At 43.9% G+C, this 27,839-nt stretch overlaps 1 protein-coding gene across 2 annotated transcripts in view; it reads left to right on the top strand.

Moving 5' to 3' along the window:
* Positions 1-27,839, top strand: part of SFMBT2 (Scm like with four mbt domains 2) — a 121,928-nt gene that overhangs the window by 80,332 nt on the left and 13,757 nt on the right. For both annotated transcript variants that reach the window (XM_009900248.2, XM_054177977.1), the window contains 6 exons: positions 3,176-3,258; positions 5,881-6,007; positions 16,262-16,375; positions 17,707-17,749; positions 18,992-19,062; positions 20,217-20,356. In XM_009900248.2, the coding sequence (XP_009898550.1) occupies positions 3,176-3,258; positions 5,881-6,007; positions 16,262-16,375; positions 17,707-17,749; positions 18,992-19,062; positions 20,217-20,356 (578 nt within the window). The remainder of the gene's footprint in view (positions 1-3,175; positions 3,259-5,880; positions 6,008-16,261; positions 16,376-17,706; positions 17,750-18,991; positions 19,063-20,216; positions 20,357-27,839) is intronic.

A 27,839-nucleotide genomic window follows, 5' to 3' on the forward strand; every position in this document is an offset into this window, starting at 1 on the left:
CATCCAACACCATCTAATCAACTAAACCATATGAGCTAGCTGCTAGTGAGCAGGTCTGCAGAAGGAGGAGGAAGTCCTACCATTTCCACCCAAATGACTGGACAGCTCTACCTGCTTTGGGATGTCCAAAAATGCCCTTTCTTGCACCAGATTTGACCAGCCTCCTGCTTCCCCAGTGCTCACTCATTCCCAGTCAACGTCACCTTTAATAGAGAATGCTCTGACAATATTTAATGACTTTCCTAGTTGACTGTCAAGAAGTTCCCATGGTGTGGAAGATTACACTAGAAGTCCTTTTTCTTTTTGTAAAGAGGATCTCTTTGCTGTGTCCTGGGCTTGGATTTTTTGTTTCATTGAGGGCTGACAAGGAGATTTTCTGATTTTAAAATTAACTGATTTTATTTCATCAGAACAGTGTGTCTGGTTGGGGTGTTTGAGTTCAGAGTACTTTATTTGCCTAATACCCATTCTCTTGCCTTTGTTTTTGCCTGTCAGACCTTTGTTGAAGACAAACATACACTAGATGAGCCATGAACAGGAGGTACAAACATTTGCTAAGAAAAATAGAAAGCAGTATTTTCTTGTACAGTGCCAAAATGAATACCCATTTACTGCCATTGTCTAAATACTGAACAAGCACTGTTTATATTTATTAGAGCTGGATTTATAGACCACTTCCCTTTAGAGTAGCAGCCATTGTTCCATTTTATGAACTATTAAGGGGGGGGGGGGGGGGGGGGGGGGGGGGGGGGGGGGGAACTTTTCAGTAGGGCTCCTGGTTGTAAGGCTTACTAAGGAAATGCCACTTCCAAATGCTCCAGTACATTTGTTTTGTTGTATTTGCTTCTGGTTAGACTGCTGGGCTCTTCCATGCTGAGAGCTGAAGTAGCAAACACAATATGGTTTGGAGAGCTGCAGTTGAATCACATAAACAAGGCTTTGAACATTATTGCTTGATCTGTGTGTGAATGGCACATAACAGTGGAGGTGCTGGGTACATGGCACTTCCTCATGTGGTAAGGAAGTTAGTTTCTATAATGATGCTCCATGAAAATGCCATATACAGGTCCAGGCTTGTTTAAATCCAGTTTTTGAGTATGCTTCTCTTGAAGTCATCCTTGTTGGTCTGCTGAAGTGAGTTATGGCAAATTGTCTAAGTGCCCTCTCAGGTTTCATACCGACTGAAGTATACAGCAAATGATCTTCCAGCAATTTCCATGGTGCAGGGCCAAGCCAACAGGTGGTTTTGCAGTGACAATACAGTCAAGATTTTATGCCTCTGTGAAACTCTTTCAATGTGCCTTTTCCATCTACTCTGGCAAGGTTTTGCATAGGTTTTGCATAGCTTGCAATTAAGATTGAAATGAGAGAATGTGCAGGGTGTGGGCAGACTTTTAAGTCTCTGAAGACAATGAGTTGTGGCAGCTGGGGTGGACCCCAAGTGATTTAATGCAGACAAATATGAGCCTATCACCTTAGCTGCTTCTGCAGTCAGTGGCAGTGTGAGAGGGGCTTTCACAGGGCAATTCTGCTCCTTGTACAGGAGGACAGATAGATCCCCTGTAGATCTGCCTGTTCCCTGATGGTGCTTTAGGGAGCCCAGGGTGAGGTGCCCAGCTAAAGAAATCTCCACTGCAAACATCTCTAAGCGATCAGATGAATCTGCTTCTGACACAGAGTGATGTGCAGTTCTCCTCCTGTTTTCTGCTTCATAAAATGAAGCAGAAAAGTATCTGGCAAACAAATAATTGGAGAGAAAAAAGGAACATGGAGAAGTGGAAAGAAAATGCTGTTGTGTGAATAGATTGCTAAAAAACTGCACAAGGATTTTTTTTTTGAGTATGAAAAATGACCGCTCTCTGTAAGTAATTTTGCTTGCTCCCTTCCCTCTGTGTGTTTATTTCTAGGCTCCCAATTATTACTATACTTTCATGCCCCATAGAGAAAGGCATCTGAGCTCAAGACTTTTATCTCATTAATTTATTTGTTGTGTATGCAATTGTTAGGATTAGAAGTTCATCTTATCCCAAAAACTTGCATCTGAGCAGGATTCTTGGGACTCTGCTTTCAAAAACTTTACTTCCTTTTTGGATCTGGTTGTGTGCTGGGTGGCTTCACTCAGTATTCCTGTCCTTTCTTGCCTGCAAAAAAAAAAAGTCACAATTTTTATTGTCATACATTATTCATTCCCATCTGATCTTGAATGGCCCTTTTTGACTATCAATGAAAAAGGCATTAAGGGATGTTCTGTGAAGTCAGGCCATGCTGAGATGCCAGACAGGGAGACTGAAAGGAGAAATTGGACTTAGGTGACTCCTGACACTTTCCAATAAGAATAGTTCCCCAATAATGTTATCTGAGCACTGACAGTGTTGTCACGGGACTCCAGTCAGGATTAGGGTTTCAAGCACTGTAAAAATACAGACTAAGAGGCAAATAAAAGAGAAAAACAACCCAAACAGCAAATACCCCTCCCTCCCCCTGTTCCACCTCTGTCCCAGGAGTTTATTGCCTAAACAGTTAAGTAAGAAGAATAGATTAATAGAGACCAGTTTGTCTGTTTGAGAGATGCTCATATGAATCAATGTTGCTTCCTTTATTTTCCCTGAAGGCAAATGTGAAGGATGATTTAGTGACTGAGATTAGACTCATGCTTACTATCATGGGATTAAGCTCATATATGCTGAGCTGCTGGAAAGTCAGTCATGGAGGCATGCACCCATATCAATGAAGAGAGAGGAGAGGTTTATCTCATACTTTGAAAGAGAGGAACCCTTGATGTCCAGCTTCATAACCCCATGTTTTAGACAGCTGAAGGAAGGAGAAAGAAATCCATGACTAACCTCATCTGGAAACTGGAGACACTAGCACTACTTGGTAGTCACATGTTTATTAAAGCCTGTGATATGCTCACAGGGAAGGGGAAATAAATGTTTTATTCTTTCCATTGAAGACCTAGAATTTTCAAAGGGAAATGCAGAAGTTGTGTGACTGGGAGCTGGAGAAGCATTGACATTGGCTCTCATGTTGTATTAACAGGCATCATGAGATCTTGCCTACTGATAGTGTATGATTCATTGAGGAGGGATGGAACACTCCTCTTGGAGCCCGTTTCATACTTTCTTTCTGATAGGACATGGTGGCTGATGGCACTTTCTGTTTTGTCATCCTGCAGGTTACTCTGGCCAGGACTTTGACTGGGCAGACTACCAGAAGCAGTGTGGAGCAGAAGCAGCGCCTCACATGTGCTTTAGAAGTGTAAGTTTTCTTTTTGCCTTTGCATCACTCCTGTGAATCCATGTGAAACAAAATAACTTGCACAGAAGAGCTGCAGCAAGGCTTTGGGAGATGCTCTCATATCACCGTGAGTGTGTTTTAGGAAACAAGCTGAAGAAGTGTCAGGTCTCCATCCCTAAAAGCGATAAAGGTGTTATCTTACTTTTGTCTAATTCAGTTAGATTTCCTGCTCTTCATCTCCTCTCTGATTTTGTACAGCACCTAGCATAAGAAAGATCTCAACTGACCATTGGAAGTCATTCAAATGGTATTAAAAATAACCTAGATTAAAAAGTTGCACAATATCATCTGGTTCTTTTCACATTTTGGGTGTTTTCTCTGGTTTCCAGGGGGATACATTTACCAAACCAAATGTGTTTAAAAGCTGAGGTTGAAACTGCTGAGCTTAGATTGTGAGAAAAGTGATTAACCCACATGGATGCTCTGGTCTTTGGGACAGTGTATATAAATTCTTGATACAGCAACAGAGATGTGAGAGTGAGCAGCACATCTTTAAGGTGGAGGCCATGCTGATTCAGAGCATTTAAAACAGTGTTTTATAGGTTATTTTCTGGCAATGACAGGCTAGTGTGTCCTCATCCAACAGACATCCATCACTTGGTGAAAGGTGGATGTAGCCTTCTGCCTTTTCCAGTAATCTGAGGAAGACTTCATGCTCCTATCCATAATTGAGAATGTGGTCATGCCTAAATGAGCACGGAAGGGTTTGCAAAGTGAAGTGTGTTGTGAATGGTGGACGTGAGAGTTCCTCTGTGAGTTACAGAGCCTTTCACTGGATTCAAATCAATAGACTAGGGGACAAGGTGTTTATGGAAAGCAAAATAATAACTATCTCTCAAGATACCAACTGTGCTTTTGCATGAAATTCTTCATCTCTGGTGTCCCAAAGGCAGCCTGGCTTGGAACAGACCTTTGATGACGAGCCCTTTCTGTTGATGAATTCAAGAAAACCTGTATTATCTACAGAGTCTGATCAGAGAATCAAAGCAGAGTTTGGATTTCTTTGTCCCATTTGTTGTGCCATTTGATGCAAACTCCTCTGCCTCAAGAGATTTGGAGTGAAGGTTTCTGAAAGTGCTGAGGAAGCTGGAGAATTCCACATCACAACAAGAGGGACATTTGCCATGTTCCTTCTCCTCTGCAAGCAACTCTCCGTTTTCTTTATATCTCTCTTGATTCTGTCAAGTAATGGATCTATGCTCTCCACACTGGCAGACTTGAGAATAGTCTCTGTGTAGTATCCTCCAAAGAGTAAATCAAGCCTTAAGCCCTTTTGTCCTTTTTTTTTGTCCTTTTTTTTTTATTTGGTAAAGGAAAAATTAATCAGATGAACATGTGTCTGTTACTCTTCCACTCTTGATAACACAGCTCTCTGAGAGAGAGATAATCTTGCTGTTTTTACTTGTGCAGCCTCCCTGGCAGGTTAGTCCATTTGTTTCGTGGCTGTGAGCAGCTTTTTGATAGAAGCTTTACTGCCAGCACATCTTCCACCTAGAGCAGCCAGACGTGGTACTGAAACTGGATGTGCTGTAACTCTTTCCTCAGGGGGGATATTTAACAAGGAGAGGCAGTTATGAAATGGATTGACATGACCAAATGCTTAGTAAAATAAACTCCCAGCTAACTGTTTTGCCATTGATTCTGTATAAATTAGCCTCCAGCACCGAACTGCAATGAAAGGAACTGGTGTGATGATAAATGATGTTTCCTTGTTAGGCAACATAAAAGGCATTTAAACAAACTCACCCTCTTTTCTGCAGTCCTGGCAGCTTTTGCAGTGTAAGGCTGATCCGTGTCTTGAGCAAGGCTTGCAATGAGGCAAGTAATATTTAAGACTTGCAGAATGCCTTGGAAGAGCACTTAATAAAAAAGGAAGAAGCAAAACCAACAACAATAAAAAAGACCAAATCTAGAAGTTTTTACTCCCACAGAGAGCTCCCAGAAGCAGTGATGGCAGGTGCTATACAAAGACCAGAAAGATTGAATTGGATTCTAACATTCAGTTGCTGGATGAGATGCTGATGTTATTTTGAGTCAATGACATTTATTATCTATCCTAATTGTTACTAGCTGACATAATCAGGTGAGACATGAAACAGCATAAAGGGAAGACTTTTTCACTGTCTACAACTACCCAAAAGGAGGCTGTAGCAAGGTGGTCTCTGGTCTCAGGGAAGACAGATGATGGTTTGCTTTGCAAGGTTTCTCCTAGCAAGCACAGCAGATTTGGGAGCCCTATGTGTGATATCTCATAACCAGCTGTGACCAAAAAATGCATCACTGGTAAGCATTCAGATATACATGGAGCTGATCTGGAGCAAACTCTTCTCAGTCTCTGAGAGTTAGGAAGTGGAGTGAAAAATGAAGTACATTGATTCTTGACTTGTTACCGTGATTGTTTTGGTTTTTTCACATGAGTGTCTAGGGCAGCTCCATTTTGAATCTGGATTTGTGTTCTTCAGTGCATGTTTCACTTCAGTGAGAATCAAACCATGCTGAATTTGTACTTCCCAGGGGACAGCCTAATTGAAGTCATGCAGTGCTGTAGTGCCTTCTTTCAGTGCTGGTCCTTGACTCTTTCAGACATCCTTCAGCCGTGGCTTTACTAAGAACATGAAGCTGGAGGCAGTGAACCCCAGGAACCCTGCAGAGATATGTGTTGCTTCTATCACCTCAGTTAAAGGACGGTTAATGTGGCTTCACCTTGAAGGTATGTGCTGTAAAGGCTTCTAAGGTTTCTTGTGTTTGTGTGGTTCATTCAAATACTCTTAATTTTGTCCTGCTGCCACACAGTATTGCTTTCTGCAGTCTTCCCTTTTTATGCGCATTAGTAAGAATTGTCTTCCCCTGCCCTCTCCACGAGGGAGTCACAAGACCTTCCACCTTCCCATTCACATGAAGTCTATCAGCATGATCTCCACTGATGACAGAAATCTCCTAACTGCCACTCACTTGTGCAGCTGAGACTTCCACTGTGATTTTGGGCTGCCTGGGGAGGTGGTGGAGTTGCCATCATTGGAGGTTTTCAGGAGAAGACTTGATGGGGTGCTTGGTGCCATGGGTTAGTTGTTTGGGTGGTGTTGGATTGATTGATGGGTTGGACACGATGATCTTGAAGGTCTCTTCCAACCTGGTTTATTCTATGTATTTCCATCAGGCTTTCATGGTTTCTCCTGCCCTTCTGCAACTTCCTTCCTCTCCATTTTCTTAGCTAGATCCATAGATTTGCACTAGATGCTGCTGCTTGTTGTGCCCATTGCATGCTCATATACCTCTTGGTATATGTATAAGAGATACAACTCTTTTGGGTTGTATAACTTCCTTTGTTATCTAAGAGAACTTCTGCAGGCAGCACTCTATAATACAACAGAGAAACCTGATAGCTGAACCTATAGAATGGGGCATATCCAAATATAGCTGGGGCATACACAATTCACAGGCATGTTACAAGGTTAATTACACATGCTACATGTTTACCTGGACCATCTGGACCCTAGAAAATGTCTGGGTTTGCACATTCACATGTGCTTAGTCCATTATCTGGGTGAGGGCATGTTTGGGGCTGCCCTTCAGGACATCATCCAATGGAGAACAACACCATTGTGCAAGCAGTGCTAGGAGAGTGGCGCTGAAAGACTAGCAGAGCATAACACAGAGTATCAAAACTTCCATTTCTGTCTTTCATGAAATGAGGCACAGGTGAGCTCATTTTTTGTGTGGTTTTCCTTTTTGGGACTTCCTTTCTCAATTCTCTGGGCAAGGACTTCTTAAGTGTATTTTAGAACAACACAGGGATACTTTGTATTATTGCTTTAAAACCAGTGTTATTTGTACAGTCACCGAGAGCAGAAAGCTACACTCACTGAAGTTACTGTAGCATGTATCATTGTCACAACATAGTTAATTTTTACCCATCAAGATAACACACTGTTGTTTGATGCTATTGGCTTCATCTATAATGAATAGAAGAGCTTCAGTTTCCCTCTGAAATCAATAGTAATTGGGTCAACTGCATCAACTGCAAATGTAATACACTGCTTTGCTTTCTTCTGGAGAGCCATGAAAATATGAAAGACATATCTAGTGGCCCATAGCCCTGTTCTGTTCACCACCAACCTCTGTAAGATCTGTGCTTCTGCTTCTTGATGAATGCATAAGGCAGTTTGTCTCTTCTGTGATTAGCTCTAGTGTACAGAGCAGGTGCAACACAGCATCTTTGTTTTTGGTAGAACTGTGAGCAATGCTGAATTCTGTTGGGTGGTGGTGTTCTTTGTGGTTTTGTTTGTTTTGTTCTGTTTTTTTCACCTGAGACAAGTTGTTGATTTCTGACCTGATGTAGCTAAAGATCATCTTCACCCTGTTGTGGACAGGGAGCAAATATTTTTGACAGCTGGAGTCAATGCATGCTTGAAATTCGGTTCCCACTAAGGCTGTTGTCAATTTTACAGCCATTTGGTCAAGGAAACTGTCCCATTATGGCAACTTCCCTTCTTCAATGGCCATGTCCCTTCACTTTAATATGCAGATTTTATGGAGTTTGGGAGTCCTTCTTGTTCTTTTTTCCCTAGGCTGTAATACTGTCAAAGGGATTCAGTGTTCACCGAACTCTTACCCATTATAGGAAGTGCTTTTTCGTAGGTCTTTAAATCAACTATTCCTCCAAAAACCTCGGACAGAGGCAGGGAGAGGGCTACACACTCCCACCCTCCTCCCTTCCCTCAACCCTTTCTCCCCTTTATTCCTTTAATTTCTTGAAGGATATTTTTAAAACTTACAATAAAAAACCCTGTGCACATCTCCCTATGTTTTGAGTTCCGACATAAATGTGCTTTACACTTGCATTATAACTCAATGCCAGGAATAGAATGATCTGTAGTAAAAAGAGAAGATGCAAAAGACTGCAAAAAAAAAATAATAAAAAGGAATCCTTGCTGCTGTTGAACTACATGACTACAGTATGCACAGTGTTACACTAAAATGAGGCATTAAAAACAGCACAAAACCCTGCTTGCAGAGTTGTAAAATAAATGTGGCTTGAACTGTGGCATGGTTTTTTGACTCCATTAATACACTATTGTTTCTAACTGATTATTTGTATTCTGCTAGCAGCAAGACTCCCCAACTACCATGGGAGCCCACTGCTGAAGACCTGGGGTTGCACCGTTTATCATGGGCATGTCTGAAGCTTTCATTGTTGCCCTCCCAGTTTGGCTGTCTTGATGGCCCAAACTGCAGCCATAAAACAGGATGCAGTAGTTAAGCAGTGTCGAGTTAGACATGAGGGAACATTGCTTAATAAATCACACTTTGTACAGTAGCAAAACTCTGTAAACTTCAGGGCGAGCATTTAATGAGCAGCAGTATAGTTCCCCTGTGGTGGAGAAGAAGCATAGGGCTGATCCAATGCTGTGCACATCCCATCACTTTCTGCTACTTTATTACTCATCATCTGCATTGTTAATTTTTAGTGGTTCATTTTAGATTTTAAAGCTGAAGCTTTCTGGTGTGAATTTATGCAAGCAATAATGTACACGCTCTGCACATCTTAGGAATGTGAGGAAAACCCTTTTGTTAATCACTTTTCCAGGGAGGTTTTTCACAATTTTCCCTTTGAGAGTATTCTAGAGCTGATGCTCTATTCTGCTCATCCTATAAGCTTTATATCAGCAGATGGCAGTTTTCCTCACACTGTTTCAAATCTCCCTGTTCTCTTTCTTTCAGCCCCAAAAATGTTTATAGAATCATAGTATGATAGGAGTTGCAAGGGACTTCCAGAGATCATTGAATCTAATCCCCCTGCTGAAGCACATTCATGTAGGGCAGGTCACACAGGAATGCATCCAGATGAGTCTTAAAAGTGTCCAGAGAAGGAGACTCCCCAACCTCTCCAGACAGCCTGTTCCAGTGCTCTGCCACCCTTACAGTAAAGAAGTTTTCCCTTGTGTTGAGGTGGAGCTTCCTGTGTTTCAGGTCACATAGAACCACAGAATGAGTCAGGATTGGAGGGGACCACAAGGATCATATAGTTCCAACCTCCCTGCCATGGGCAGAAACACCTCACACTAGATCAGGCTGGCCAGAGCCTCATCCAGCCTGGTCTTAAATACCTCCAGGGATGGGGCTCAACCACCTCCCTGGACAACCCATTCCAGGGCTTCACCACTCTCATGGTGAAGAACCTTCCTCCCCACATCCAGCCTGAATCTCCCCACCTCCAGCTTCATTCCATTCCCCCTAGTCCTATCACTCCCTGATATCCTGAGAAGTCCCTCCCCAGCCTTCTTGTAGGCCCCCTTCAGATACTGGAAGGCCACAATAAGGTTGCCTTGGAGCCTTCTTTTCTTCAGACTGAACAGCCCCAGCTCTTTCCGTCTGTCCTCATAGGAGAGGTGCTCCAGCCCTCTGATCATCCTCGTGGCCCTTCTCTGGACACGTTCCAGCACGTCCATATCTCTCTTGTAACAGGGGCTCCAGAACTGGATGCAGTACTTCAGGTGGGGTCTCACCAGAGCTGAGTAGAGGAGGAGAATCACCTCCCTTGACCTGCTGGCCACACTTCTCTTGATGCAGCCCAGGATCTGATTGGCCTTCTGGACTGCAAGTGCACATTGAGAGCTCATGTTGAGCTTCTGGTCCACCAGCACCCCCAAGTCTCTCTCCTCTGGGCTGCTTTCCAGACAGTCACTGCCCAGTCTGTATTTGTGCCTAGGATTGCCTTGACCCAGATGCAGGACCCTGCACTTGGTCATGTTGAACCTCATGAGGCTGGCTTGTGCCCACCTCTCCAGCCTGTCAAGGTCCCTCTGGATGGCATCCCTTCCCTCCAGTGTGTCTGCTGCACCTGCCCTATAAGACAGGTGCTCTAGATCATTATCAACTTCAGATGTTATACGATGGTCAGAATCCTGAAACATCTCTTCTATGAGAATAGGATGAACAGGTTGGGACAGTTCAGCCTTGAGAAGAGAAAGCTCCAGAGAGACTTTATCACAGCCTTTCAGTACATAAAGGGGGCCTGTAATCAAAATAGGCATAGACTTTTTAGCAGCATGATGGTTCTAAACTAAAAGAGGGTAGATTTAGACTAGGTAGAAGGAAAAAAATACTTTATGGTGAGGGTGGTGAAACACTGACCCAAGCTGCTCAGAGAGGAGGTGGAAGCCCCATCCCTGGAAACCTTCAGCTTAGGCTAAACAAGACTCTGAGCATCGTGATCTAGTTGAAGATGGGATGTTGAACTAGGTGACCTGTAAAGATCCCTTCCAACCCACACATTCTATGAATCTACAATTCTTTTCCATTTAACCTCTGAAGTCTCATGAACATTTCTTAGTCTGACAAGATGGCAACATAAAATGCAGCAAATGAAACTAATGAGTCTCAAACAAGCTGTTTTCCATTTACATGAGTGAGGGCCAAATGAAGCAGTAAGATTTCCAAAGTAGAAGATAGGAATATCAATTTCCAGAGAGAAGAATTGCACCTCAGAGGACAGAGTAGCTGTGAATATATCTTCCGAGAGGAGTAGCAGTGTTGGAGAACTGATATTATGGTGCTTCCTTGCTCATCAGGGTGGCTGCAGCTGCAAAATTTTTATGTCACATCTATTGGTGTTTGCAAGTAGGGAAGTACATTTCATCTGTTTGTTTGGTCAGAATAACACTGTAGAACAGTTACAGTAATGGATTTTCCCTGTCTTGCTGAAATTTCAGTGGGAACTGTGTTGGGCTCTTGCTTGTTTAGGGTTTGATCCGTAACTTGTCCAGTTCATGCACATCTTGCTGCTGACTTCAGCAATTCAGCAAAAACATCAGGCCCTTGGCTGGTTTTGTGGTGTTAGGTGAAAACGTTCTGACCACTGGAGAGTGCAGCTTTCATCAGGTTCAAATTGAGCAGTGACCTCTTGATATTTTCTCATGGAAGGACAGGGCCCAGGGAAATACTGTGAGGACCTCTATGAATCTATGCAGACATCATGATTTCATTTCTGTAATGATTTCCTCCAGCAGTGTGAGCACCAGCACCTATTTTCCTGGGTTTTCATTCATGGAGCCCCACACTCTCAAAGTGCAGCAAGTTTATTATAGGAGACAAGATTGATCCAAATGCTGCATCTCAGCCTCAGTGCCGTTCCCATCACAAAGTTCAATTACTGTTTCAATTACACTGCAAGCTCTTGATGAGCATTCATTAGTGGGAAGTTCTCTGTAGTCATCTATCTGTGAACAGTCAAATGCTGCTGCATTAAGCAGGAGGCAAAGATGTTGTAACAGATGTAAAGGTGTGGATACTGCGAGGGAAGCTGCTGCTCCTTTCGTCGCTTTTATTAGGAGATCATCTTATGCTGATGCTAGAGCTATGGGTCCTAGGTTGGAAATGGCAGAAGAGGGTGAAGTTCCTGGCCAGGTCAGCCCAGAGCAGATGGACTTGGAGTAATTAAATGATGTCTTGACTCGGGACTCAGATTTGTTTTCACATGAATTCATAGCCAGCAGCTGTAATGGGCTTTGAGTGTGATCCACATAAGACAGGAGAGTTTCTTCTAAAGGAGCCATAATACATAGAATACATAGAATACATAGAATAAACCAGGTTGGAAGAGACCTTCAAGATCATCGCGTCCAACCCATCAACCAATCCAACTCCGCCCAAGCAACTAACCCACAGCACCAAGTACCCCGTCAAGTCTTCTCCTAAAAACCTCCAGTGATGGTGACTCCACCACCTCCCCAGGCAGCCCATTCCAATGTGCAATCACTCTTTCTGTATAGAACTTTTTTCTAACATCCAGCCTGTATCTCCCCTGGCGCAGCCTGAGACTGTGTCCTCTTGTTCTGGTACTGCTTGCCTGGGAGAAGAGACCAACATCCGTCTGTCTACAACCTCCCTTCAGGTAGTTGTAGAGAGTAATAAGGTCACCCCTGAGTCTCCTCTTCTCCAGGCTAAGCAACCCCAGCTCCCTCAGCCTCTCCTCGTAGGGCTTATGTTCCAAACCCCTCACCAACTTTGTTGCTCTTCTCTGGACTCGTTCCAGCAAGTCAACATCCTTCCTAAACTGAGGGGCCCAGAACTGGACACAGTACTCAAGGTGCGGCCTAACCAGTGCAGTGTACAGGGGCAGAATGACCTCCCTGCTCCTGCTGGCCACACTGTTCCTGATGCAGGCCAGGATGCCATTGGCCCTCTTAGCTGCCTGGGCACACTGCAGGCTCATGTTCAGTCTACCGTCGACCAGCACCCCCAGGTCCCTCTCAGCCTGACTGCTCTCCAGCCACTCTGACCCCAGCCTGTAGCTCTGCATGGGGTTGCTGTGGCCAATGTGCAGAACCCGGCACTTGGATGTGTTAAATCTCATGCCGTTGGACTCTGCCCATCTGCCCAGCCTGTCGAGGTCCCTCTGCAGAGCCTCTCTACCCTCCAGCAGATCAACTCCTGCGCCCAGCTTGGTGTCGTCAGCAAATTTACTGATGATGGACTCGATGCCCTCGTCCAGATCATCAATAAAGATGTTAAAGAGCAAGGGGCCCAGTACTGATCCCTGGGGCACACCACTGGTGACTGGCTGCCAGCTGGATGTGGCACCATTCACTACCACTCTCTGGGCTCGGCCCTCCAGCCAGTTCCTAACCCATCTCAGTGTGCTCCCATCCAAGCCATGGGCTGACAGCTTGGCCAGGAGTTTGCTATGGGGAACGGTGTCAAAGGCCTTGCTGAGGTCCAGGTAGACTACATCCACAGGCCTCCCCACATCCACCAGGCGGGTCACCTGATCATAGAAGGAGATCAGGTTGGTCAGGCAGGACCTGCCCTTCCTAAACCCATGCTGGCTGGGCCTGATCCCTTGGCCATCCTCTAAGTGTTGTGTGATTGCACTCAGGATGACCTGCTCCATAATCTTTCCTGGCACTGAGGTCAGGCTGACAGGCCTGTAATTCCCTGGCTCATCCAACCGGCCCTTCTTGTGGATGGGTACCACGTTGGCCAGCTTCCAGTCAGCTGGGATCTCTCCAGTGAGCCAGGACTGATGAAAAATAATGGAGAGTGGCTTGGCCAGCTCATCTGCCAGCTCTCTCAGCACCCTAGGATGGATCCCATCTGGTCCCATGGACTTGTGGGGGTCCAAGCTGCTGAGGAGAGCTCCTATCACTTGCTCATGGAACACAGGGAAACCATGCAGCTCCCTGGCTCCCTCTGCCAGTTCTGCAGGCCAGCTGTCTGGTAGACGTTCTTTCCAGCTAGTAAAAACTGAGGTAAAGAAGGTGTTAAGTACCTCTGCCTTTTCCTCATCCTGTGTTACAACATTTCCTTCCATGTCAACCAAGGAGTGGAGGTTGTCCCTGCCCTTCCTCTTGCTATTAATATATTTATAGAAGGACTTTTTGTTGTCCTTCACATCAGAGGCCAGTTTAAGTTCCAAATATGCTTTTGCCTCCCTAATTTTTCTCCTACATGCCCTAGCAACCTCTTTAAACATTCCATGGGTTGCCTCACCTTTCTTCCACAGATTATACACCCTCTTTTTTTCCCTTAGTTCAATTAAAAGTTCATTACACAGCCAGGCTGGCCGTCTGCCCCGGCGGCTCCTCTTCCGGCACATTGGCACAGCCTGCTCCTGAGCCTTCATCAGCTCTTTCTTGAAGCAGGTCCAGCCCTCCTGGACCCCTTTATTTTTAAGGGCTTTCTCCCAAGGAACCCTCTGAATTATTTCCTTGAGCAACCTGAAGTCCGCCCTCCGGAAGTCCAGAGTGGAGGTCTTCTTGCTGCCCCTCTTAGCTTGACTGAATACTGAAAATTCTATTATTTCATGGTCACTGGCCCCTAAACAGCCTCCGACCACCACATCACCCACCAGCCCTTCCCTGTTGGTGAAGAGGAGGTCAAGCATAGCCTTGCCCCTGGTAGGCTCACGCAGTACCTGGGATAAGAAGCTGTCCTCCATGCAGTCTAAGAACCTCCTAGACTGCCTCCTCTCTGCTGTGTTGAGATCCCAACAGATGTCAGGCAGGTTGAAGTCGCCCATAAGGACAAGGTCAGGAGATCTTGAGACAGCCTTAAGCTGTCTATAGAATGCTTCGTCGACATCATCCTCCTGGTTGGGTGGTCTATAACAGACTCCAACCAGGATGTCTGCCCTACCGGTCTTCCCTCTAATTCTTGCCCACAAGCATTCAACCTGATTGTCCCTAATCTCTAGCTCAATGGCATCTAGTGCCTCCCTGATGTACATGGCCACCCCTCCACCCCTTCTTCCTTGCCTATCTCTCCTGAAAAGCTTGTAGCCATCAATTGCAGCACTCCAGTCATGTGAGCTATCCCACCACGTCTCCGTGATGGCAACTACGTCATAACTTTCCTGCTGCAACAAGGCTTCCAGCTCCTCTTGTTTGTTTCCCATGCTTCGTGCATTAGTGTACATGCACCTCAGCTGGGCTGCTGGTTTGGCCTCTGACCCTAGCTTACTGCCCCCAGACTCTTGCCTGAGGGGACTAGTTTCAGCCCCTCCCAATGACCAAAGTGGAAGAGATTTGCTTTAAGGAAAGATTTTTGTTGGGAGTTTTGGAGTCATTGTTATTCCAGAGATCTTAGTGCCTCTCTCCCACTGGGGTTTTTATACTGCCTAATAAGGCTGTATTGTTCAACAAAGACAAGTGTTAGGTCTTGCACCTGGAAAAACAATCCAGGAATACAGCACAGGTGGCTAGAATCTACCTGGCTGAAGAGTAGCTCTGTGGAAGGGGTCCAGGTAGACAGTAGGCTCAGTGTGAGTAAATAGTCTCCTGTTGCAGCAAAGAAAGCCAACAGGACGCTCAGTTCCATCAACAAAGGCATCACTGACAGAGATAAAGAAGTCATTATCCCACTTTACTCAGTGCTTGTCAGGACACACCTGGAATACCAAGTTCAGTTTTCAACCCCGCTATACAAAAGAAATGTGGACAGGCCAGAGAGGGTCCAGACAAGGGCCACAAAGATGATCCAAGGACTGGGATACTGTGATATTAGGGAAGGCTGAGAACTAGATTTATTGAGTTTGGAGACAAGAAGTCTCAGGGAAGACCACCTCACCATGTTCCAGTATTCAAAGTGTGGCTCCAAAGAAAAGGGAAACTCCATTTTTGTGAGGAGTTATGTGGAAAAGACAAGGAATAATGGATACAAGTTACTCCTGGAGAGATTCTGATTAGATACAAGAGGAAAGTTTTTTCACGAAGACAACAAGCCATTGGAATAATCTCCCCAGGGAAGTGGTAGATTCCTCAGTATTGGACACTTTCAAAATTCAGCTGGAGAGAATGCTGGGCCATCTTGTCTAGACTATGGTTTTCCCAAGCAAGGTTGAAAAAGATGATCCTTAAGATCCCTTCCAACCTGTTATTCTGTGATTTTATGATTCCCTTATTGAGTGTTCTGGTTATGTTGTAGTGAGGATCCCTCGAAGAATTCACAGCACCTCTAGACAGAAGAGGGTCATATCCCAACCTTAAAAACAGTGACTCAAGGGCAGAACTAGATGACAAAGCTTCAGAAGGAGGTTGTAGTATAAAGGCTTATCAGATTAGCTACTATCCTGTTACAGCCCATGTGCACTCTTACCTGTAAGAGTTGGCTTTCTGTTAACTTGCTTGTGTGACTCTACAAAAAAACAAAAGGGTCAATCAGGCTGTCTTGTTTAAAGAAAGTCATGCATGTTTAACCACACTGGCTTTTGGCTGCTTCACTGCTCACCCTTAGTGTGCTCTTAATGGGGATTTTATTTGGAATAACATTGCATGGTAAATGCAACAGCCTTATCATTGCTGTCTGTGCAAAATTGAAGATGAAATGATGCCTGATTTTTATGCAGGGAAACAGATTTATTTTTGCGTGTTCCATCATTTGCTTCCCTTGGATCATGATGAATGCTTGAATGACTCTGAGCTTGGTATTCCCATGTCTAAATTACATTATAAATTTGTGTTTATAGGTTTACAGATGCCTTCTCCAGAGTACATAGTTGATGTAGAGTCTATGGACATTTTCCCTGTTGGCTGGTGTGAGGCGAATGCTTATAACCTAACTCCACCACACAAAGCTGTTTGTAAGTACACGGAAACCTCAAGCAGCACAGATACCACATCAACAGATTTATCAGGGAGTTTATCTTATGTCTGTAATTCAGTTATTGATACTGCCAACCTAACTAGCTGACTGGTAACCAGGCTGTCAGTGTACTGTAATAAATAGTAGTAAGTCTAATCAGTGACCAAACTCTGCAGCATTGGCATTATGCAATTTGTACTTTTCTGTGTGATCAGTTCCTTTAAAACTTGGATTGTTTGTGCTGGAAAAGGCTGCTGCGTGGTTAGGAATTGCACAGCATGGGTTGTGGATTTGCTGTGGGATCATTAGAGTGATACCAGCTTTTGTTCCCTGAGCAAAGTTCTCAGGCACCCACCTGAGTGAATTATGGACACTGGACCTCAGACTGGGGAAAAAAAACCTAAACACAACATAAAATGTAGGGTAGAGTGGACACAAACAGGCTATTCAGGTACTCCCTCTGAAACCAGGGGCTGCTTGTCAAAACCAGGGGCTGCTTGTCGAAACCCGGAGCTGCACGTCTCCTGTGATGGAATTTCTGCCCCTTCCTGGGGTGTCTATCCCATTATTTCACTGCTCTGACCGGCTCAGAGATTTCCTTAGTGTTTAATTTAAATCTTTCCCAGCACAATTAAACCTGTAGTATTTTCTCCTGCCTCTACTGCATATGAAGACCAATTGTTTTCCTTTCCATTTGCATTCAAATACAGTTCATGAGTATTTGGTGGCTTGGTGTTGGTCTTCTGTTCTTAGCAGAAACTATCTAACCCCATCTCAAGCCAGCAGATTAAAAATTAACCTCTCTGCTTATATTAATTAACATCTGAAAGGCAAATTTTAAAATGTGTCATCCCTTTTGAAGAGTTAAATATGCTTAAGTTAAAAATCAGCAGCCAGGGCCTAATTTGGGAGAATACTGCTATGGCAACATTATGCAGCTTTATCGCAATTTATAGCTAGGGATAAATTATGCTGGAGGTAATCATGCTTGTAAAATGTAATCTTATCCATATGTGTTGCTGTGTGGAGAAAAATATTTGTGATTTTATTTTAATTCTTTTTTATACTGATCCCATAAAATACGATATTAGCATTCCAGAGGAAAGATTAAATGTATTATTACATCTTTAAAGTAGGTTTTAATGATGTAGTGACTTACTTAAAAAACACCAGGAAAAGATGACGATAGTAATTAAACACCATTTCATTGTGTTAGGAGTCATTTTATAGCCAGCATATTTATACCACGTTTTTATGTGTTATGGGCATATTTTATAAGACAGAAGAGTAAACCACTGTTTTATTTTCTTCCTTGCTTCATTTTTACAGTGCGAAGGAAGAGAAGGATTGCAGTGGTGCAACCAGAAAAACAGTAAGTTTCTGTTGTTTGAGAGGATTGTTTAAGGTGTTGTTTAAGGTGCTGCCCAGCAGAACAGCACCTGGGGATGCTGGTTGACAGACAGCTGAACACACGCCAGCAGTGTGCTCAGGTGGCTGAGGCTTACAGCATCTTGGTTTGTATTAGGAATAGTGTGGCCAGCAGGAGTAGGGAAGAGATTGTCCATCTGTACCCAGCACTGGTGAGGGCACACCAGAAGTACTGTGTTCAGCTTACTGTAAGAAAGATATTGAGGTGCTGGAACACCAGAGAAGGGCAACAAAGCTGGCAAACGACCTGGAGAACAGGCTGAGGGAATTGTTTTTGTTTAGTTTGTAGAAGAGGAGACTGAGGGGTGACCTCCTTGCTCTCTACAACTAACTGAAAGGAGGATGTAGTGAGGTGGGGGTTGGTTTCTTCTCCTAAGTAACTAGTGATAGGTGAGAGGCAATGAGCTCAAGTTGCACCTGGTTTAGTTTGGATATTAGGAAAATTCTTTACTGAAAGAGTGGTCAAGCATTGGAACAGGCTGCCCAGGGAGGTGGTGGATTCACAGTCTGTGGAGGTGTTCAGGAAATGTGTAGACATGGCACTTTGGGATATGGTTTAGTGGTCGTGGTGGTGTTAATGATCTCAGAGGTCTTTTTCAACATGAGTGATTGTGTTACTCCATGATATTTTTAGTGAGATGGGTCAGGTCTTCCAGGAGAAATGATACACAGCACCTGAATGACTTCAGTAACTACTGTCCAGATACTGCAGGAGAGTTGCCAAGGTGTGGGGTGTGGGGTGTGTCCTTTAAATTTAAAATGTGAACATATAAAAGAGTCTTCGCAGTAGAAACATTTTACTAGCTGGGACAGTGTAGCAGGTGTCTGATGGTCAGTAAGGCATGCTTATGAAAGACAGACATGTACCAGGAGGGCATTTTCCTACCTAATCCTTGAAGTTTCTATAAGCTAGAGTTTAAGGACTTGAATGTGAATATCTGCATCCTGAAGGGCTAAGGCTCACAAACTAGAGTGTATTTTTTGAGGAGGAGTGAATCTGGCTCCTCTTTCTTCAATATACTTGCCCAGGACTCCAAAAAACTCTGTGGAAGTGGGTTTGCATTTCAGGTATCTCCATTCCTTGGTCCAGGCAGGTGTTGGCTTATCTCCTGGTACAGCCTGAAGGCTGGTTGTGCCCCTCTGCCTGGTCTGACATTATTAAATACAGTGAGTTTCTGTTTAACAGGTTACCATCCACAGTGCCTGTTGAGAAAATACCTCATGACCTCTGCCCAGTTCCTCAGCCAGATACAACAGGTAAGGCTGCTCAGCAGTGTTTTTATTTCAAGGACCTGTGGCATGTATGGATGAATGTGACCCCAAAAAAGGAATGAGTGTGTCATATGGGTGGGGAGCTGAGACCACATCTGTGAGGTGATGCAAACGCAACAATAGTGTGGGGAGTCTGATGTTCAGCATGTGAGGATCTGGTCCTCTGCATGTCTTGCTGAGATTATCAGAGTTCCGCTGTAGGTTACCTATTCCAGCTGAGGATGGTAGGGCTGTGTTAATGAAGCCTTTGTGGAGATGGATGCAACTTTTTAATTGTCATCAATGAAATTGCTTGCACCAGGACTTAATGAGTCCCTCTGCTGGCATCGGGACTGTGTGGCATGGCTGCTACTTCTGCTAAAGGCAAAGTTTTCTTCCCTTTAGCAATGGCAGGAGGGGCTGAGAGTGCAATATTCATCCCGTTAATTGCGTAGACACAGCAGGAAAGGCAGAACTTAATTCACTTTATTTCAGCAGGCTGCAAGACACACATTGACATCTGAGCCAGCATCCCAGGGCTCCATTACAATCAAATGGGGAGAAAAGGGCTGTTGGGGGGTATGATAACCAAAAAGTGGATAACCACTTGGATGGCACATTAACCACATCTAGAAGTAGCCACTTCTCTCCATGGGCTATAAAGAAGTCCAGAGTAATTGCCTAGGCAAAGACAGTAGCTCTGTAGACCCATGTTGGGTCAGGGGAATGGTACCACAGTGCCCAGGGTTGGACAGTGGCTGAAAAGGGGTTTGTAGAGCTCTCCACCTCAATTTTCTCCCTGAGCTGGTTCTGTATCTGTGAGAGGCAGCTAATGCATTCCCTTTCTGGCAAGTTGCAACTGAGTTGCTCATGTCCATCTGTGATGTGAATTATGAAAGAGGGTCACGTTATGAATGAAATCCTTTCCCAGTTCTCCTTTTGGTAGAACGTGCAGCCAAATCGGCTGCTATTAAAAGCACTTGCTTTTCCCTGTGCCAGACAGATTAAAATAGAAAAGCCTTCTTTACCTTCTACCTCAAGGAAGACTTATGCCTCCTTTACTTTTCTCTTCTTCTCCAACATCTAAGAGGAAGAAGAAGGGCCCTTGATTTACTGTACTAAAGTGCTACAAGCACATCAATACTACTTTCTCCTTGCAGGCACCATCAATGGGAGATACTGCTGCCCCCAGCTCTACATCAACCACCGCTGCTTCTCAGGTCCATATTTAAACAAAGGCAGAATAGCAGAGCTACCTCAGTCTGTCGGGCCTGGCAAGTGCGTGCTGGTCCTCAAAGAGGTACGGCTCAAGCTATCTTTTGGGGGGATTTCAGGGGAAAGCATGGGCCATGGGCTGCCAGGCCCAGAATTTGAAAACAATGCACCTAAAATGCACCTGGAACTCTGTAATGGTTTCCCTAAGTCAAAGCTGGAAGCTGGGAAGATAGGGCGGGTATATACATTGTGGGTTTTGATGGGAGAGGGGACATTTTTGAAACATGGGCAGTCCTGTTGGTTAGGAGCAAGTTTCATCTAATGGTGGAGAGAATTTATGTTCTGACTGGAATTATCCCCGAGGAGGACTTAGGTGCTATCTACATATTTCTCAGCACCTACACTGCTGTTGAGCCAGCAGGGTCAGTGTGGGTAGCACCTTTGTATAAGTGGCCATGGTCTGATGAGGCCTCAACCATCAAGATCCAAAGTGACTAGAACAGAAAGCTGAGAAAGGAGAGCATGTGATGTGCTGAGTGGAAGTTGTGGTGTGCCCAGCTGTCACTGAATGCGAATGGGTTAATCTCATGCAGCAGGCATGGCAGAGCACCGTCATCTGTTCACTTCATCCTGAATTAATCAGAGCCAAATCCACTGTTGAGTGCTTGCTGCTGACCTCAGAGAAAAGCTAGCTTGTCTGAAAAAATTCATAAATATTTTCCACAAAGGTGACTGTCCATATACAGATGAAAGGCAAAGTGACGAACAGAGGACAGAGATAGTACTACTGGATAAACTATCACCAATACCTTATACACCATTTCAGTTTGATCTTCCAACTTTCAGGTGTGTACCTAGGTAAAAGCTGCTTGATGTGGATGCAGGGACATATCTGAGCTCTCATGCAAAAGCATGAGAACTTCTGACTTCCCTTTTATCTGATGTCTTTGCAAGACCCTCAGTACCCAGCTCAGGATGTTTGCAGTTGTCTGAAATGAGATGAATTCCAGCCCTTAACAGAAGTACCCAAAAGATGAGATTCCTCCCACATCACCCACCACTTTTGAAAACACCTCTGTACAGGGCTGTAGAGTGACTCTTGTGTCCCCATTCACTTCATCACCTGCTTTATACACAACAGCACTGATAGTTGTTTAACGTTGGTGAAAGCTGGGCCGTGAAGAGCTCCCAGTAATCCAGCTGCTTGTGCAGGTGGAGCTCTTGGGTCTCAAAGAATCGAGTCAAAAATAACCTTCAGCAGAAAGCAGGATAAAATGACTGCAGAGCAAAAGTTGACAGCTGCCAAATTTGAAAGCAAGTCCATGGCGGCTTGCTGCTGGGGAGCGTTAGCAATCTGCTGCTGCTTGAAAAACAGGCAATGAAAAAGCAACATGGGGGAAACATGAGGCATGCACAGTCAATGCTTATGCTAATGGTTCTTCCTCCTTTCCTCCTGTAATCTGGATTTTGAAAACATAAGCAGTGCAAAGCTTCTGCCAGGTTGTCCTCCCATGTCTTAGGGCTTTGTTGCATAGATGTAGCACCAGCTTCTCCCCTCAAGAGTGGGGCCACTTACCGATGGTGGAAACCAACACAAGTTTCCTGCAGGAAGCCTGTTTTCCCTTGCTTTTCCTCCTTTCAGAACTGCTTGCTGAGGGAGAAAGTAGCAGTGTCAGTGGGACCTGATCACCTTGCTTTTAGAGACATGAATGACTTCCCAAGGGGCTGAACAACAGGGGCCCAGTATTGCTTAGTCTGGATACAAGGACCAGGTTCAAATTCTGGAAAGGGTGAAGAGAAACCAGTCAGCAGCTCTCAAAAATGTGAGCAAGGGGGAGGATAAGGCTACCCAGCACATAAGGGAAGCAAGAAGTGGCAAAGTAGACATCCCTACGTTGAAACAAAGATCTGTGGCAGCTGCCAGAGCACCCAAAAGGGCTGCAGAGCTGAGTGGTGAGAAGAGTGCAGAACGTATCTCCTAAAGCCCAAGACCAAGGCTTTGTACAGCTGAAGAGCTCAAGAGGGTCTCTATCTCTCCAAACCCAGTTTTGGTACTGATCTTGATGCCTTTTTCTTGCTTTACACCTGCTGGTGCTGTGGCCCCAAGAATGCAAATGTACTATAATGATCTCTCTCACTATATAGGAAAATTGCAGGCTATTGTAAATTATGTATCAGCATAACTTGTCTGGAATAGATAAATTATACATGGGATTTACTCTGGCAACAAACAGAGGAGGGTGGGAAGGAGAACTCAAAACAGCACTCTGATGAGAGGTTTTCTAATCACCCTGGTCTCCACTCATAGCTCACTGGTTTTAGAGGCACTCTAGTCAAAAATTTGTCCTGGTTGCCAGACAGTCCACAGTGGGCAGCAGTCTCCATAATGGAGATGCTGTGTTTGACACTTATGGAAACTCCACACTAAAAACAGTTGAACAACCAACTCCTGCCTCATTCCTGACCTAGACTGCCTAAAGAAAGAATAAAACAGATGTCCTTTCACTAATAGCACCAGGTGATGTGAGACCTTGCTCCTGGATAGGTGCTGAGGGAGTAGCTCCCCATTCTCTGCCTTTCTCCACATGGAAGCGTGAGAGTTATATCAAAAAATGTTGTACAGCTGTAGTTCACAACGCTCTTCAACCCTCTTTTGCCCTTCCTTACCTCCATCACTGCACCAGTGAAGCATTATCCTAGATTCAGTTCCAAACCAACTGGTGCTACTCACCTGAATACTAATAGTAAGATGGATATGGATCAGTACCGCTTGCTTCTGGATTGAACAAGATTAGGAGATACCCTTGTAGTGTGGAATAGGAGCTTCTCCTTCCATATGAGTACAGTGGGCTGCTCTTACATGGGATGTCAGGAGAACAGGACAGGATGTCAGGAGAGAAGCAGATTTGCTTTTGTGCAGCACTTTTCTTCCAACAGAACATCTCTGCCAAGCTCTGCATTCTCACTGTATCCCCCTGATTTCTGCCCAGTTGCTTTGTCCTAGTGTTGGATTCAATGGTTGTGAGCTCTGCAGGGAGGAAGCTAAGGTACTTTCCAGAATGGCAGCCCTTGAGCAAGATTTCCCAGCCAGATCTTTAGAGCAACTGCAACTGATTTGGTAGTATGGTCAAAAATACTGATTTTAGTTCTCTGTGTGTGTGCATGTATCCTTGTATCCACAGGTAAGTGACAAGTAACTCTTGTACTATCTAGTGCCAGAAATACTTTTAAAGCCTAACTGGTCATTATTCCTGGTTCCAGCACAAGTTTCTGTTGGGATCAGTGCTTTATTGTGGTTTCTTTCATCTCAAGAGGCAAGCAAGATGTCAATGCCCGTTGTTTAACATCATCTGTAAAGCTTATCTCATTCCTGAGGTACTTGTTTGAGAAAGAAGTTGAAACTTGGAGCCAAATGCAACATCAGCTATTGCCGTCCAACAACTGCATCTGGGCTGACAAATAGTGACTGCATAGTAGCTAAGATATGTAACAAATGCTAACTTGAAGTTAAATTAAAATAAACACACTGCCAGCTTCAGAATATCTAAAAACCTCTTCTGAACATTTCTTCCATCTATGCCAACAACTTACCATGGCAACAGTGTAAAACAAAACGAGGCGTCTTTTTGAGATTTCAGATGATCTATAACCCACTGTATCTTAGGGAAATACTAATTAGCCTCATTGCTTACTATGCTTACTATTTTTAAGACACCTTGCTCTTTCTATTCTATTCTATTCTCTAGAAAAGAAAACGGACTGGAAAGTAATGTGACTGTCCAACTGATGAAGACAGGAAAAATCAGCCAGCATTTGTGAAGGAAGGCTGTTGTTGCACTCTGCAATTTGATATTTTTTTTTTCATTTTTTTTTCTTTTAGCACAGCATGACTTCTTAAGAGAAATTTGCATAATTAAATCATGGTGCTTGGAAAATTAAGTAGCTTGCACTGAGCCTTAGGTGTACGATTGAGCTAGGCTGATAGCATTATTGTTAGTGATCAGATTTGGTGTTGGAATGGCAGAAACCTCTATAGTCTGGAAAGATACAAATTGTGTTTCTGCAGGAGCATTCCTCCTCAAGGCTGGTCTGTGCTATTCAGTTCTTCTCTATTAGTTTCTCCAGCTTAGGAGGTGGACATTTGTATTTTTGAAGTGTCATGGACTGTCGTAAGTGTATTAACACCTAAGTGCTTTAACCATGACTGAAAAACCTCACTTTTAGATCCTTGATCATCCAATGAAAGAATCCCAAATAACTCTTTTCCCCCCCTTCTCTCTCTGTCATACAGATGTATCATTGTTCCAAGTAAAGTAAGAGAACTGTTTATTGTTCTGCCTGAGGCTAGCCTGGGAACTAGAGTCTCTCTTTGTAGGTGGGAGATGTGGGCTTGTATCTCAGAGGAAGGAAATTGAGTTTCTCTTCGTAAGGATGATGATCATTGGGCTCTTGAACAGAAGAGTTGTGATGGTATTTTGAAGTGCACCTCACCAGTGATAACTCCTGAGAAAGGTTCATCCAGGGTTGGGACCATTAATGAAAAGCAGTGAAGAGGTGGGAATTGTGTGAATACCAAAAAGCTATCATGAGAAGAAATGTGCTGAACTGCTCCATGGCACCAGACATGTCTAGACATGCATGTAAAAGGCCCCTTGTGACATAGAAAACTTTATACCAAAGATGTCAGGTGCTTATGGGATTGGGTAGAGGTTTGTGGTGGTGTTGTGTGATCATTCTCAAAGATGTGAACTCCACCCTGCTTGACTCTGGTTCAGCAGTACCAAAGTAAAAAAAGCCCACAGATGCATAGGAGCACTGTCTGGTGTTATCCAATCCACCGCTCTGCTTCAAGGCACACTGGCTGCAACCAAATGATTCCTGATGGAGAGGGCTGAAAATAAGCTTCCAAAATCTTAGGCTGGTCACACTCCATCTAAGAGGAATTTAGTGAATTAGATCAAAATGTGACCAGTCTTTTACAGTTGCAGTAGCTTTCCATCTCCATAGAAAGCTGGAAACTGGTCTAGATTTCTTCACTGTTTTCAGTTCAATCACCATTAATTTTTCCACAAGAACAAATGTTATTCTTTCTCCCTAGTGTTTATTAATGTGGAATATGAAGCAATAATTTTGTTAGAAAGTGAGACTGTTAACACTATTACAGACCACTTTCTGCTGTAAAATGCCAAACCTAGTGCCTTCTTTGAGATACAAGAAGGTTAAAAGCCAGAGGTTTTAAGGAACAGCTTAAAGGGAAATGATTGTTCTTACAAAACATCTTTTTGTTAAAAAAAAGAGTTTAGAAGTTAACAGAGTCCTGCCAGTGACGAACCAGCTTTGAGAAAAGTCCTGATACTGTGGATGTCTTTGGAAGGGCTACAGTAGATTAGGTGTCTGGGGTAGTGGCCACACTGTAATTTGCAGGGTTGTATTTTCTTTTCTTGCTCATTTCCTAACTGTTCTGACAACTCACATAATCACCATCACCCTGATAAAGAAGGACAGCACTGTCCATGGGAATTGGTCAGCAAGAAGTGCTTGCTTTCTGCTCCTGGCTTTCCCACTGGCAACCATGATGGGTATAGAAGTGTGCTAAAGGAGAGCTTTCCTAACAGCTACTGTGTAGGTATTAAATAACTTCCTGGATTTGCTGATCCAGAGGGAAGCATATCTGATGAGTTGTGAATGAATGTTGCAGCTACACAGGTGCTCGATTTTTGAAAACCTACCTTTGGTTTCCCTACATCAGGACTCAGTGTCTCTGTCAAAGGCCAGCACCCCATTGGATTGTATAGCAAGTGGCAGGCAAGAGAAGATATAGATGAATGGCTGGCTGGATGCTTTCTTTTGTTGTCTTAGGAACCAGTATGGTTTAGTAGTTGGAACAGTGTGTTGTGTGGTGAGATGGGAGCCAGCTGAAGAGCTATGAGTAAATCTGTGTTGTGGTTACCCCTTGTGTGAGACAGTAAGTGTGCTCCTACCCTTCTTCAGGGTGCTCTGAGATGTACAGAGCTGCATAAGATGATGTTGTGGTTTGGGTTGGAAGAGTTCTTTAAAGATCATGTAGTCCTACCCTGCTGCAGTGAACAGGGACATCTTCAATTAGAGCAGGTTGCTCTGAGCCCAGTCTAACCTGATCTTGAATGGTTACAGAAATGGGGCTTTTACTACCTCTCTGGTCAATCTATGTCAGCAACTCCCCACCTCATCATAAAAGATGTCTTCCTCTTATCTAGTCTGAAGCTACCTTCTTTTGCCCCCTTTCCTGTTGCAACAGGCCCTGCTAAAAACACTGTCCTCACATTTCTTACAGGCACCCTTTAAGTACCAGAAGTCTTCAATAATGTCTCCTCAGAGCCTTTTCTGGGCTGAACAACCCAAGCTCTCTCAACCTTTCTTCATAGCAGAGGTGTTTCATCTCTATGATCATTTTTGTGGCTTCCTCTGGACCTGCTCTGACAGGTCCATGTCTTTTTCTCTTGGGTGTCTCCAATTGCACTTTTTTGAAGAGTAGTTTGAGTATTATTTCCAAGGGCCCAATATTAAGTCAAATTTTCCTTCTAGTAAATAGCACAACCAGGCAACTCATCCACTGCTACTCTACATGATACTATGCAGCATTAAGTGAAGTCCTTGCCTCAAGATGAATACTACTATAAGGTTATCAAAATGACAGAAAATTCTCAGGTTGGTATATTTAAAAAAACAACACCCACAAACAAAACCAAACCCCCCCAATGACCAAAAAAACCCCACCCCAAAACCAAGCCAAACAAAGCCAAAAAAATCACAACCAATCACCACCACCACCAAAAACCACAACAAAAAAACCTTCCAAACAAGCCTGAAAAAAACCCAAACACAAGCCTAAACACATTGCCCTTGGCAGAATGGCCTAGTCTGTTTTTCACTTCTGATGAACCATGTTCATAAGTGCCTGGGCAATTTAATGCTCATCAAATTGAAATAATTTGCAGGCCTCCCCTAAAGAATTAAGAACAGGCATTAACTGAAGAGCTAAATTATAGCAAACCCAATCCAGGCTTACTGTGGGGTCATTCATGTACATACAATGCAGAGTGTTCAAACACATGGTCTGGTGCTGTTAAAAGATTTGTTTTTCATGTATTTATCTCCTTAGGTCAAGTGTAGACTATTAAATCTTGAATTGACTTAGCCAATAGTAGGGATCATTTTTATTCTCAGAGACTTTGGATTAAATGGATTGGCGCATGTGTTTTGTTGCAGAGTGGACACACACTGGGTTTCAGGCACACCTCCTGCAAACTCTTTTTGTGTAGACCTCATTAATATTCTGCTAATACAGTCAAGGCATGCAGCACTCAGAGCTTAAGCATATTGTTGACCTCAAGTATGTGAATTTCCTCTTTAGTATTCAGTGTGTAATGGTACATGTGGCTTTGCATGTGGTTCAGCCATCAGAAGTATTTTCATTTCTTACTAAATTGAGACAATATGGATGCTGTGACTGAAATCTGCTTTGGGTGAGGTCTGCCTCAAAGAAAAATTACTTATTAACAGGAGATTTTGGGGGGTTGTCAGTTTGA

The sequence above is a fragment of the Dryobates pubescens genome, chromosome Z (genome assembly GCF_014839835.1).
Source record: "Dryobates pubescens isolate bDryPub1 chromosome Z, bDryPub1.pri, whole genome shotgun sequence".
Taxonomy (NCBI): domain Eukaryota; kingdom Metazoa; phylum Chordata; class Aves; order Piciformes; family Picidae; genus Dryobates; species Dryobates pubescens.